This window comes from Candoia aspera, chromosome 14 (assembly GCF_035149785.1).
Source record: "Candoia aspera isolate rCanAsp1 chromosome 14, rCanAsp1.hap2, whole genome shotgun sequence".
Taxonomy (NCBI): Eukaryota; Metazoa; Chordata; class Lepidosauria; order Squamata; family Boidae; genus Candoia; species Candoia aspera.
Genome location: NC_086166.1, coordinates 8356097 through 8368832, shown reverse-complemented (window position 1 = coordinate 8368832; position 12736 = coordinate 8356097). Strand labels below are relative to the sequence as shown.

At 43.3% G+C, this 12736-nt stretch overlaps 1 protein-coding gene across 3 annotated transcripts in view; it reads right to left on the bottom strand.

Moving 5' to 3' along the window:
• Positions 1 to 755: 755 nt before the first annotated feature.
• The window catches only part of MARF1 (meiosis regulator and mRNA stability factor 1), a 34827-nt gene continuing 22846 nt past the window's right edge, over positions 756 to 12736 (bottom strand). For 2 of the 3 annotated variants that reach the window (XM_063315123.1, XM_063315125.1), the window contains exons 20-27: positions 11370 to 11572; positions 10274 to 10501; positions 9750 to 9980; positions 9042 to 9251; positions 7349 to 7409; positions 7096 to 7230; positions 4246 to 4416; positions 756 to 3291 (exon numbers count right to left, since the gene is read on the bottom strand). In XM_063315123.1, coding sequence (XP_063171193.1) covers positions 3059 to 3291; positions 4246 to 4416; positions 7096 to 7230; positions 7349 to 7409; positions 9042 to 9251; positions 9750 to 9980; positions 10274 to 10501; positions 11370 to 11572 — 1472 coding nt within the window. In that variant the 3' untranslated portion in view covers positions 756 to 3058. The remainder of the gene's footprint in view (positions 3292 to 4245; positions 4417 to 7095; positions 7231 to 7348; positions 7410 to 9041; positions 9252 to 9749; positions 9981 to 10273; positions 10502 to 11369; positions 11573 to 12736) is intronic. The other variant, XM_063315124.1, reaches the window with a different exon arrangement.

Sequence of the window (12736 nt, the reverse complement as noted above, 5' to 3'; positions counted from 1 at the left end):
TATGTTTAAATGTAGAGGTTTAAACTGCAGGTAGACGACCACTCAGAAGAGAGAAAGGAACGAGGAGCAAATGATTGGTTGCCCATTCTTTGTCCCAAGAATAACCAGTAGTATATTTTGGATTTCTCCAATTTTATCTTGCCCAGGCTGAACTTTAGGAAAATTACCGAAGTAATATGAAGATTCATGGTGAGGCAGAACCTTGAACCCACAGCTTCCCAGGCTACGGCAGATATTACATGGTTCTTGACCCAAACTACCATTCTCCAACGTGGCATCTTCCAGATGTTGAACTTCTGGGATACGCATCTGGTCAAGGTTAGGTTGGAGGCGATTAGCCTAATCCATTTACTGAGCAGTCTATTTGCTCAAAATCATGTTCAGAAAGGGAGGGCCTGACTGTGGAAAGATCCTTGCTGAAAATGTGGATCCTGATTCAAATACATGGAAGGAAGATGTTATACACCCACTAGGACAGAGATGAGCTCATGGAACTGACTGATGCCATTTATACAGTCCCAGCATTGGGGTCCTGCATTTCTTCCACTTTACTAAACAAGAAGTTTTTCCTATTGACCAATGTACAGTTTTAAGTGCCAATGCTCCTTTGGCTTGAGAGATTTCTATAGAAGATCAATAATAGGAATACCAATTGCTCATGTTTTGCAACTGTGGTGGCCCCTGCTCTGCAGATATAAATCTACCTTTTAAATAGAGTGTATTCACCGAGCAAAAAATGGAGAGAGAAAGTAACATGCTTGCTTGAAATCTTTATTGACAACTGTTTGGTCCCAACGCACAAAATACCACTTGACCCACAAAAGTGTCCAAACAAATTAGACAATTAAGGACAAAGGTGCCATATTGTCTATCTTCAGCCACCCAGAGTGCCTAGTTGAGGGCCGCCTTGATCTGTTTCGTTTTAGAACAGTAATCAGAATAATTGAAGTGGAAATTAAAGGATTTCGTCATCTTAATTCATGTTCAAATCAGTCAAGTTACATTATTTCTTCAAGCCTTTGTAAAAAAAAAAAAAATCTAAGTAGTCTTGCACTATGGGGGGGAAACCAACCCAAACATCTCCAGAACAGCACTGGTTAACTTTCAAAAAGCAATTCAGTACAGAATGCCACATGAATCCAAGTATGATGGCTTATTCTCTACAGAGGACATGGCCACAGCTGTATTTCAGATAGGGAACACTCCTGGACCTTAACATTTTTTCCCCCAAAACCTGGGTCTCATTTTTATTTTTTTAAGATGACTTGCAATCACAGCTCAGAACCACCACCAGATCTGCATATGCATGACCCACAGTAAGTGACGAGGCCTTTGTTTTATGCAGGTGATACAAAAGCAACGGAGAGATGGTCTCACAAACACTCGAAACACTAGAGAGAAAGGAAAATCTTAACAATTTGTTCCTATAAACCCATATCTGTAGAGGAACTGTAAGGCTATCCAACACACTGTGTCGTGTCACAATCTCAGAAAAACTTCCAGTGTTTCCCTGTATACATAATGGCTATATAATTCAGTAAGGTTCAATATATGGCTTTGCTTAAAAATCCTTTAAAAAAAAAAAAAGCCATCTGGTGGTATTTTTTTTTTTTTTCCCTTTCAGTTGCTGGCTGTGAAACCCAAGCCTGCTTTCCAACCTTGTACGTTATAAAATATAATTGTTACAAAAAATATATATATATTTCTGTGTTCGGCCAGTGGAAACCTCTGAATAGGTTCTTTTCCTTTGGACAAGCAGTAAAAATCCTTTCCTGGCAAATACAACCCATTGTAAGTGCCAAGTTTACCCAGCAGGGGTATAAATCTTCGGAAGACGTTTTTAAGGTCTCTCTCTAAAAATAAGGCAAAAGGGTCCCACTGGCTCATCCCCTTCCGTAAGGCTGGCCTTTCTAAAAGCCAACAACAACAACAACAACAAAAAATACCCCTGTAAGAACTGGAAGAAAAAAAAAATTACGACACATAGAAGAGTAGCTTTCAGCACTAGGAGGAATAAAAACCAGACACAGTTAAAAAACGTTACCGATTCAAATTAAGCTTCCCATTTATTACACATTTAAAAAGTTTGCAAACAAGGTTAGGCACGTAACCTTGGCATTTCTACAGACGGCTCCCGTTTCTGCACACGCGGAAGCATCACTGCCTTCTGTCTTAAAAAGCTCCTGTCACCTTGTGCGATTCATGATTTATGCATTTCGGTGCATATTTATTTTTGAAATATCAACGGTTCCTGGCAACCTCGGGTGAGCAGATGCAGCCTGCGGCATCTTAATGGTGCCTCCAAGATGCCGGGCACCGAGATGTTTTTCGCTGTGTGTTTCCTTCATCTCAAATCAGCATCCACTGGCAGCGCTTATAAAAGGGAAGCTTAAAACATTCGCCACTTCCTACAGGTTTCCTCGACGGAACTGAATTATTACAGAAGGCATTTAAAAGGGGTTTTGTACCAAACCAACCAACTCTCCAACAATCTCGTTTTGGCAATAATTAATTACAAGTCATCAGAAAAAAAAAAATTCCCAAGTTTTGCCCTTACAAAGCTACTGTTAAAGACCCCACCACGTATTCCAATCTAAGTGACGGTTTTAAAATGCTCTCAATAGGCCATTTTGCACAACAAATTACGCACAGCATTGTTATTTTCTGATAACAAATTTGCAAATTAGAAACAGCCTAGAAATTTATGCATCATGTGAAGTATTACATCACCATTAGGCATTAGAAACTTAAAATCTATTCTCTGCCAAGGATTAGCACATCTGCTTTTGTTGACGTGGGACGGAATAAAAAAGGGTAAACTGTTCGATCACTCTCAACAAACGTTTGACGTTCAAATAAAAAACCCACCTAGCTTTGCTTCAGTTGAAATTGCGCAAAATTCGCACAGAAGGTAGTCAAAGTGACAAAGAAAATACATTGGTGGCCACCCCCACTCCAAACTGTGATCGAAAATTTAAAAAAAAAAAGGGGAAAAAATAGCTGACTTTATTTTCTGTGCAGTCTTAACAATACGATGCCTTTCACACCAGGAAAAGATTTAAAGCTTGGTTACAGGTGCAAATGAGAAATTGGCTGCCAATTTCACTCGGTTCTTATGCTGCTTTCGAGCTGGGCTCTCTGCGGCTTCCCTGCACCCCTGGTGTTCGGACGAGGGGCAGGGCGGTGCCAACCTATTTTCTGAAGGTTTAGATGCTTCAGGAAAGTGGCTGATATCTTTGTTAGCTTCTGAAGGACCAGCAGCCTTCTCCTCTTCAAGTCCCATCGTAATCTCTGAAAGGAAAGTATGACTGTTTAGTTTTAAAAAGGAGCCTGTTTATTCTTCAGACACCTCTGTTGCTTTCATGGTAAACATAACAAATTCCTGTTTCATAATCAAGGGAGGTAGCACAACACAACGCATGCCAAAAGTAAGAACTGCTGAATAGCCTGGGTAGAAATGTAAGGCAAATAGGATTTTACAGACTGGATTGTCCTGGGTTCAGAATTCCTGAAATAGGGGCAGGGGCAGGGGCAGGGGCAGGAGAGAGAAAATGAAAGCCACTGGAGGAAAAATTTACACAGGAGGGCCATAGGGTCTAGATTCATTCTGCCTCTGTTGGAATACCAGAACCCATTTCATGTTCCAAATAATTCAGTTCTATAAAGGCAGAAATCATGTCCCAAACACCTAGACTGGCCTATTCTGGGTGAAAAAAGGAGACCCTCCAGCAGACAAATTGAAAGTTCTGGAGGCAGCTTGTTCAGCTTTACTTACAGGAATCATCCATGAAGGCCAATGTCTCTAAAAAGAACAAGAAGCAGGCTAATAAATCTCTGACTCCGAATACTCCAAGCTAGATGCTACCTACAATTGTTAATATTTCTATAATATTAACAATTGAAGAAGACACCTGCTGGAAATACATCTGCTCTCTTAGAACAAGAAGTGCAGCCTATCAGGGAAGGAGGACGTCAAAATGTTCACCTATAAAAGGAAAATGAAACCCAGAAGTCTTAGAAATACTGAGCTAATACTGGAGAGAAAAGATCTGTTCTCTAGATTTCCCCAGGTATGTTGGGTACACAAATCCCAGAATTCATAGCCAATGGAATTCTGGGATTTGTAGTCTTCCAATATACCTGTGAGCTTCACTAAGGAATGGCTCCTAGAAGAAGCAGTTAATGGTCAGAATGTCTGCTAGTATTGCTTGGGGCCAGGTTCTTAAAGGGAACAGTAACGTTTACCAGAAGGGGTTGGAGAATGTTCTTCAAAACGGATGAGATCTGCGGATTCAAGAACCACTGGATCTGGTCTCAGCTGTGGGGAGGGAAGGCAGGAAGGGACCGGCTCGCATAAAAGATCAACAGGTGATGTATTGGTGAGGCAGAGCAGTTCTTGCTCAGTTTGACTTGAGACTGCAGAGAGGAAAGAAAATTAAGGCAACTCCTTAGAAACTTAGAAGGGCAACGACCCAAAGACCCACATTAAAGCAAGCTTGTAAAATCATGCTTGTTTCTTTAATAAGCATCCTGAGCGCCATTATTATGGAAACCCACCAGAGCCGTAACACTTGAAGCCTTAGCTTAAAAAACTTTAGCACCAAGGTTCTCAAGAGCTCCATTTCTGGAGCAACATGATGCCAACCGGAACGATTTGTGCTTGATTTTTTTTCTCCCAAGATTTCAAGTTGTAACAACTAATGAAATCCTACGGTTAGGCAATCTCACTTGTTATGGCAATTGCCACCATCATCTACTGAGCGCCAGGAGTCCAAAGCTCCTCCAGATCTGTAGAGGAGGAGATCAATGGCTATTGCTTTAAAGCTGGGTGGCCACCTGGAATTTGTTTGGGCTCTGCACTTGTTTCAGGAAAACATGGCCAAATCAAGTCAATACCTGTTCTTCTTCTCTCGTTCTGAGCTAGAAAGAGAAGGCGGGAATGGATTGACTTTTCTGAACAGGTTCCGAGGAATTCTCAGAAAGCAAAACCTACCACCCAGCATCAAATGGTTCTTCACTCTGAGCTAGAGGGCTTCTCTAAGTTCAGGGTCACCCTTGAGAAGGAGAGAATCATGCTTGGTCTTGCAATGCATTTCAAACTGACAAGTGAAGTTAAGAACAAGCTCTCTCCCTGCTGGTGAGAGAGGGGTGGTCTTGGCAGCCAGCAATTTTGGGATGGCCACGAAGCCTAGCCATGATTTATTGGCCACATCGTCAAATTTAGCAAAACACTGTGTCATAAACAAAAAACCCGCTTCAAGTTCTATAGATGTTTTGGTTTAAAAAAAAAACACGTTATCTATAGAATGCCCCTATCTTCTGTTCATAAATTGTCTGGTACGCAGGAACGCCCCTGTGGAATACTGCTTACTGCTGGAGGGGTTAGTTCTCATGGTAGATCAGCTCACGCAAAAATGGCAGGCCAAGTACTCTGCTCTGTGGGAAGGAAGCCAAATGCATGAGGTTTTGAACACTGTTTCTATGCAGAGGACTTGTTCTCGAATCAGAGCAGTCGCTAAATTCTTTTGTTAGGACTTTCTACTTATCTGTATAATTCCTGCATTTCTTGTGAGCTTGCCTCAGGGGCTCATTCCTGCCTGTGGGATGAGTGGCCTAAAACTGAATGGGGGTTTTCTTGTGAAAGCAAGTGTACTTGAAGAAGACACCTGCTGGAAATACATCTGCTCTCTTAGAGCAACCTTTTCCACTCTGGCTGGCCTCCAGCTTCCAGAATTCCTCAGGCTAGCTGGAAAACTTAACATAACCTGAAGGGCGTCATTTTGAGGAAAGCTGATTTTGAAGATCATGAGACTGATGAACTGCACATGCATGGCATGAGGGGAAACTCTGTTATTACAGCTTAGCTAAAACACTGGTGATAAAACCATCTCTTGACTTATTTTTACAGTGAGCATTTGGCCACTCCTGAGGTAAGGTCATTCAACAGTGAAAAAACTGGACAGGAATTAAGAGGGAAATATCTTGCAAGTCCCAGCTTTGAACAAGGATTGGGCAAAGCACAAAAAGTTGCCAAAAGCCGAGATGCCCAGAGATGCATTTTACAGAGAAAGAATTTGGTATTAGCCTTAGTAGCCACTACATGTCACAGCGATGGTCAACCAAGGAAGGAAAATGGCATTTCTCAAAGTTTCGTTTTTAAAGAAAAAACCCTACATTGTGTCCCCAAAGCATACACAAAGTTGTTCCACCGAAATTTGGAGGAAAAATACATTTTTTTTTAAAGCATGACTTCGGAGCTGGGGTTAAAATTATTTTTCCCCCTGCAAATGCTTTCCACAATACATTGTTCCCCTCAGTGGCTTTTGACCCCAAAACCTGTGGCATCTTAGGTCCTTGGGTATTTCGCTGTTGCCCATCCGTGCTTTATATTATGAAAGACAAGCTTCTCAGTCAAAAGACAAAAAGGTACAGTACAGTATACAGTAGAGGGCAAGAACCTGTGGTGTGTCCAGGTATTTTGTGTGTGCGTGTGCGTGCGCGCCTTGTTCATTCCTCGCGACTGCCTGGACAAGTCCCTCCAGTTTTCCTGGCAAGATTCTGGAAGTGGTTTGCCATTGCCTCCTTCCTAGGGCTGAGAGAGAGCAACTGGCCCAAGGTCACCCACTTGGCTTCGTGCCCAAGGCAGGGCTGGAACTCTCGGTCTCCCCGTTTCTAGCCCAGTGCCTTAACCGCGACACCAAACTGGCTCTCTTGCCACAGATATCACTGAACTACAATTCCAAGCAGGTTGCACCAGTGGCTATGCTGACTAAGGCTAAGGGAAGCTGGAGTTCACAACAAATGTGGAGAATTATTGGTCTCACATCCCTAAACTAGAGCAATAATCACTGGAACAGTCCTGGGTTTAGAGCTGTGAGCTTCTATCAAAACCATAGTTCCGGGACTCACCAAATCAGATATATATATATAAAGAGAAGAACGGGGTGGGAGATGAAAATGGAAAAGGACATGTGAACCAGAACCATAATTCTGTCCATGGCCTGAACTAGAGGCCAGGATTTTGGCTTATCTATTCAAGGCCACAAGACCCAACATCGCTATATACAATGTATCTGCCAGTAATCAATTAATTACCAACGTTTGGTGCTTCCAGTATTAAATCTAAGGATTTGTTCACTCCTGCTGCCTTTGTAGCTTGTCCATCACCATCAGCAAGTTCATTTTCATAATTTTCATCAGCAAGAGGAAGACTGGGAGAGCTAAAACGAGCTAATAGAAGGGAGGGGTTAGCAACGGTTCCCTGTGACAAATCATCTTACAGTGAAAGATCTTTGGGCTTCATTTTCCAAAAAAGGAGAAAAGCGAACCCCAAAGTGGGATTACTTACTTTTCATGTCATTCTTCAGAACAACAATCCTCTTATGACCATGACCTTTTATCCATACTACCTAATTAAAGGCAAGAAAGGCAACAAGTGAGATGGAAGTTGAAACGGATCCAGTTAAGATTCTTGCTGCTTTAAAGGGTTAACTTCTATTCACACTCAAACCTTGGCTGGATGGGTTCCATGAAAACATTGGAAAATTAATCCAAATCACTATTTTTCAATCACGATAAAGTTACACTGTAGCTGCTGTGCCCCAGTTTAATAAACCACAAGAAGCCAACCATTCCACCCCTTCAGAGTAACAAAGGACTCCTTTCAATCTGAACTCGGTGAGTTTCCAGAGTGAAAGTGAGAGCTGAGGTGGGGCAGGAGTTCTACATTCAGCTAGTTAGCGTAAGGCAAATCGGATTTTGGAGATATTAGCTGTAACTGAACATTTTTATTACAGGTAGTCCTCGCTTAACAACCATTCATTTAGCGACAGCTCGGGTTTACGACGGTGCTGAAACTGACCTACGACCAGTCCTTGCACTTATAACCGCCACACATCCTCACAGTCATGTGATCACTATTCAGGTGCTTGGCGACCGTTCGTATTTATGACCATTGCAGGGTCCCACAGTCATGTGATCGACATTTTCCACCTTCCCAGCTGGCTTCCGGCATGCAAAATCAATGGGGAACTGTGTGATTTGCTTAACAACCACATGCTTCACTTAACAACCAGGGTGATTTGCTTAACAACTGTCGCAAAAAAGGTTGTAAAATCAGGTTGGATTTGCTTAATTTGCTTCACTTAGCAACCAAAATTCAGACCCCAATTGTGGTTGTTAAGCAAGGACTATCTGTACTGTACCCTGAGGGCTGTAGTTCACAAACAGAACAAAAACCAAACTTGCGGTATCTGATATAGCAAGTAATAGATTATCGTTTTGGAAAAAGCTGAAGCTGATAGGGCCTTGGAGACACCTTCTTGGGGGCTGCCCCAGCCCTCTGGTACAGCCTCCCACCTGAGATATGAGGGACCCCCACCCTTTTAGCCTTCTGGAGGGCAGTGGAGACCTGGCTCTTCCCCCAAGCACTGGGCTAGGATGGGTGCTAAGCTGGGAGGTCGTTTGCTCTGGCACTTGGGGGAAAGGATGCTTCTGTTTCTAGCTGTGCTTTTATGGATTGTCATGAGCCGCCTAGAATCACTGTAAGAGATCAGCGGCCACACAGGTCCTGCCAATGAATGAATGAATGAATGAATAAATAAAGCTTTTCTTTTCTGGAAAATATGATTTGACACCTTTTAACAGAAAGTATTTTAAAGAAAACGCCTGAGCCCACACTGCTGCCAAATGCTATTAGTTGCCTTACTGACAGCTTTAATTAGGTATTTCTGAAGGGCTCACTGCCTTCGCTTTATCTGCTGTGAATTATTTACAGGCAAGCTAAAAATACGAAAGTAATGAATATTTTAACTGAGACCATCAAGCTTCTGATTAACAGAATAATTGGGACCCGATTGTTGTTATCACAGGAAAATAACTTAAGTTCTTGCAAAGTGTTACGTGAAAGCTTTGACTGACCAAAAGTCACAACGGGCAGCCAGTATCTATGGGTCCGTCTGATTATGACTACTACGGAGGATTACGATTTGGAATGTGAGAATCCTGCACATTAAAAAACAAACGAAACAGCAGGTACAAACCGACGGAATGGCCCCTAGGAGGTCTTCAATGTTGCTGTAGCCATATGTCTTGGGATGCAACGTTTCTCCTGTGTATTTGCTGTAGGCTGTTGAGAACTCGTGAAGGAAGATCTGTTGGTAATGGTAGGTATGAAGCAACAATCTCACTTTCTTGGCGAACACGTAAAGGTCCGTAAGCTTCACACGTTCTGCTTCACCGTCAATAAAAACCTGCAGGGAGAAAGGACTTACATGTGCCCAGTTGCCCTGCTTCCCCAAATGGAGGAATATGCATGAGTACGAAGGAGAAGCGTGCCGTGTATTTGGAAGCCAAACCATTCCATCCTGGAATGGCCGTTCTTCACTGGCCAGATGCGGCTTGTTCTCACTTGGATTTCGCGGTTGGGCTACGGTCCACGTTGGGGTCCTACCCTTCCAAAACGGTTGGGACGATCCACGCCAACGATCAGAACGCTTCCACCCGTATCAGTGAAAGAAACGGCTGGCTGGAACGTTTCGACTTGGAAATGTTTTGCACAGCTCTGATCTAAAGCTCTGGATACCAGGCTTTAAGAAGGACAGCCGTGGCAGTTACATTCCAACCCATTTGTTGGGGAAGGGCTAGGTTTATACGCAGGCAATTAAAATGGCAACTGTTAGGGACGGCAGACAAAAAAGGAGCTTTGCTCTCCACGGTCTTTGTGCTAAGAGCCCAGCTGCCTTCCTCACCTCGATAAAATAAGGCACACTCATCAGGAGGTCGATAAATGTCATGAAGCCATATTCACAGGGGTTGAGGGCAGTCGCCTGGGCAGCCTCGTAACGCCTTTTAAGCTCCTCCACAGAAATCACGGTGGCTTCGTCCAGAGTCATGAGAAGCACCAGAAGCTGCGAAGTCAAAGTCCGGAGGGATTTTTTATTTATCAGCTGCAGCTGTTTCCCCGATTCTGTATCGACGACCTGCAGGAGTTCAAAGGGGCCAGGTATCAGCCTTCCAGCCTACTGCACTGCGCTGCGTTAGACTGTAGCTGCCAAAGCCACAGCAGATGGGAATTCTGGGAGAAGGACACAAGATGGAGGAGAGAGCTGTCCCCGTCGTTTAGGATCTTAGAGTGAAGATGTCACGAGCTACTTAAGTTGCTCCTCCCTGGCGTTTCACAGCGGTTTGGATTTTCTCCTCGCCCAACCGACCCAGCCCTCCGGTCAAAACCACCGCAAGGCTGTTGTTCCTTATGTACCGTACGAAAACCTACCTTGATGACGTGGCAAAGTTTCTGCACCAGAGCTGGAACTGAGCCAACGTCGTAGTCCTGGAGGCGCAACGGGTAGCCGAACGTTTTAGCATATTCGGCAAGCACGTCTGCCATCATGAGACACTTATCCTTCTGCGAGCGGAGCAATTTAACGAACTGGGCAGCTAAGGCTTTGACGTGCTCCGTCTCGGTTAGCGTAAGGATTTTCTCCTCTCCGCATTCCAGGACCTGAAGATGAATGTCAGCTTGGTTATTTCAGAGCGACTGGAGAAGGCGACGAGAGCAACTGGAGGATCGGAAGCACAGCAGCCTTTTCTTTCAAAGGCCATGAAAGACAAAGATAAAAGGTAGTTCTCTTTTGAGTTAAACTGGATTCCCAGGTAGTCCTTGTTTAGTGACCGCAATTGGGACCGGCATCTTGGTCGTTAAGCAAAGCGGTCGCTAAATAAAAAACCATGTGACGGTGCTTACGATTTTACACAGGACAACACATACTAATTGCGAACATGACATCTGAGAGATTCCAGACAATACGCATAACCCCCTTTTTAACCTATTTCTGGAAAAGCCTTATCATCAATCAACAATACGTGAGATTATCTTCAAAATATACTCGCGTAATACGATAATATCTTGCAACTTTTCTTAAACAAGACTAAGTTGTACAAGTGGCAGCGTGTTTTTCACAGCGTGACCACGGGACACTGCAACTTTACGGGATTCATCTAACAACGGCAACTGGGACTGCTGTCGGGACCGTCCCACACCTACATGCCCACATCTAGAACAAGCAGATTACGGAGAAGAGTCGCCTAGAACCCATCTTCTTATCACGTGCATTTTGCACACGTCGGCTATCTCCGCATTCAGTCACCCTAGTACTTTGCTTGTTACCCCACAGTCTACCTGTATTTCAGTAATGTGTTAAGTCTACGATACTGAGCGATGCAGTGGTCCTGGCCCAAAAAAAAAAGAAAAAAAAGATCTGAAGGCTGAAACAAGGGATTTTCAGGTTTCTTATAACAGGAACGCAATGCTGAACTTGGGGATCAGCCACTGCCCCACCCTCTGCAGGTCCAGGATATCTGGAGCCTACCTGTAAGATCTCGGGAATGGCTTCAAAAAGTTCAAGCAGCTTGGTAAAGCCGTAATAAGCAAGCTTGCACTGGCGCCCAAAGTGATGGTGGTAGGATGGGATGAATTTGTTGAAAGGCATCCGGAAATAGGGCTGGTGGCGCAGCAGATCAACCACTTCCTTGCAGAATCCCTTTGTCCTTTCAGTCTCTTCCTTGGTACGTTCTGAAGATGGAAAAAGAGAAGTCTGGGGCAGTGTTTCTTGAAGTGTGGCCCGAGGACCGCTGGGGGGTCCCCCAAGCCCCTCTCAGGGCTCCGCAGAATCAAAGTTATTTGCCAGATATTGAAGATGTTTGCAAAGGTTTAAAACAAGGTCACTCTTCTCAGTGTTATTTTTTGTTTTTTAAAAAACGGGGCTTTTTCATGAATTTTTTTTTAACCTTTGCTAATATCTAATGGGTTTAATATTGCTGTGTTTACAGGATTCAACAAACAAATGTTCTACAAATGCATTAATTTTTAATATGGTAAATACCGATAAATACAACCCATACAAACAAAAGCTCTTTTGGGGTCCTCTATAATTTTTAAAAGTGGGAAGTGGTCCTGAGAGAAAAAAAAGTTTAAGAAACACTGATCTAGAGTGAATATTTGGGGACCAAGTCATATGAACAGGATAAAAAAAAAAAAAAACACCAGTTTTTAGTTCTCTATCATCAAGAATTCTGGTCTACAGGAAGTGCCGACTTCTGCAGCATTTTCTGAACCCCCAGGATTACATTCCCTCTTCCTGTTTCTTTTTCTGTTCCATTTGCCAGTCTTGGCACCCTGCCTTTCTTTCAGGAGTTTAAGACAGCATCCACAGCTGTCTGGCTCACTGGCATCTGTCTAAATTCAAATCTCTTTTGCCAAGCATGATTGTCTTTGAGTCACTTTGGAAAGATTTATTGAGATTAAAAAGGGGAGGGGGGATCACAAGAATTCTGGCAACTGAATTATTTTCCATTTAAAAATCAATATACTCCGAAGTACATTAGGATGGAAACAGCTTTATCTTCTCGCGAGCTACAGTCCTAGTCAATTGAGACAATAAATAAACCCCACCAATCGATAAGTAACAGCCTTGCTAAGAACCAGCAAAGGGGCAGTCATTTCTCTGGTAATTCACAAACATGCAGCTGGTACTTTCCACAGCTGTCTTTTGAATCTTTACCGCTCATGAGAACAGCACCCCCTCCTCCGATTTTTCACTGCAATATCCACTTTATTTGGCAGGCAAGGCTGAGAAAGATTGGCCCAAGGTCACCCAAAGAGCATCCATAGCAAGGATGGATTTGAACCTGGAACTCCTTTGCCTTAACCCAGTATCTTAACTACAATGCCACATTG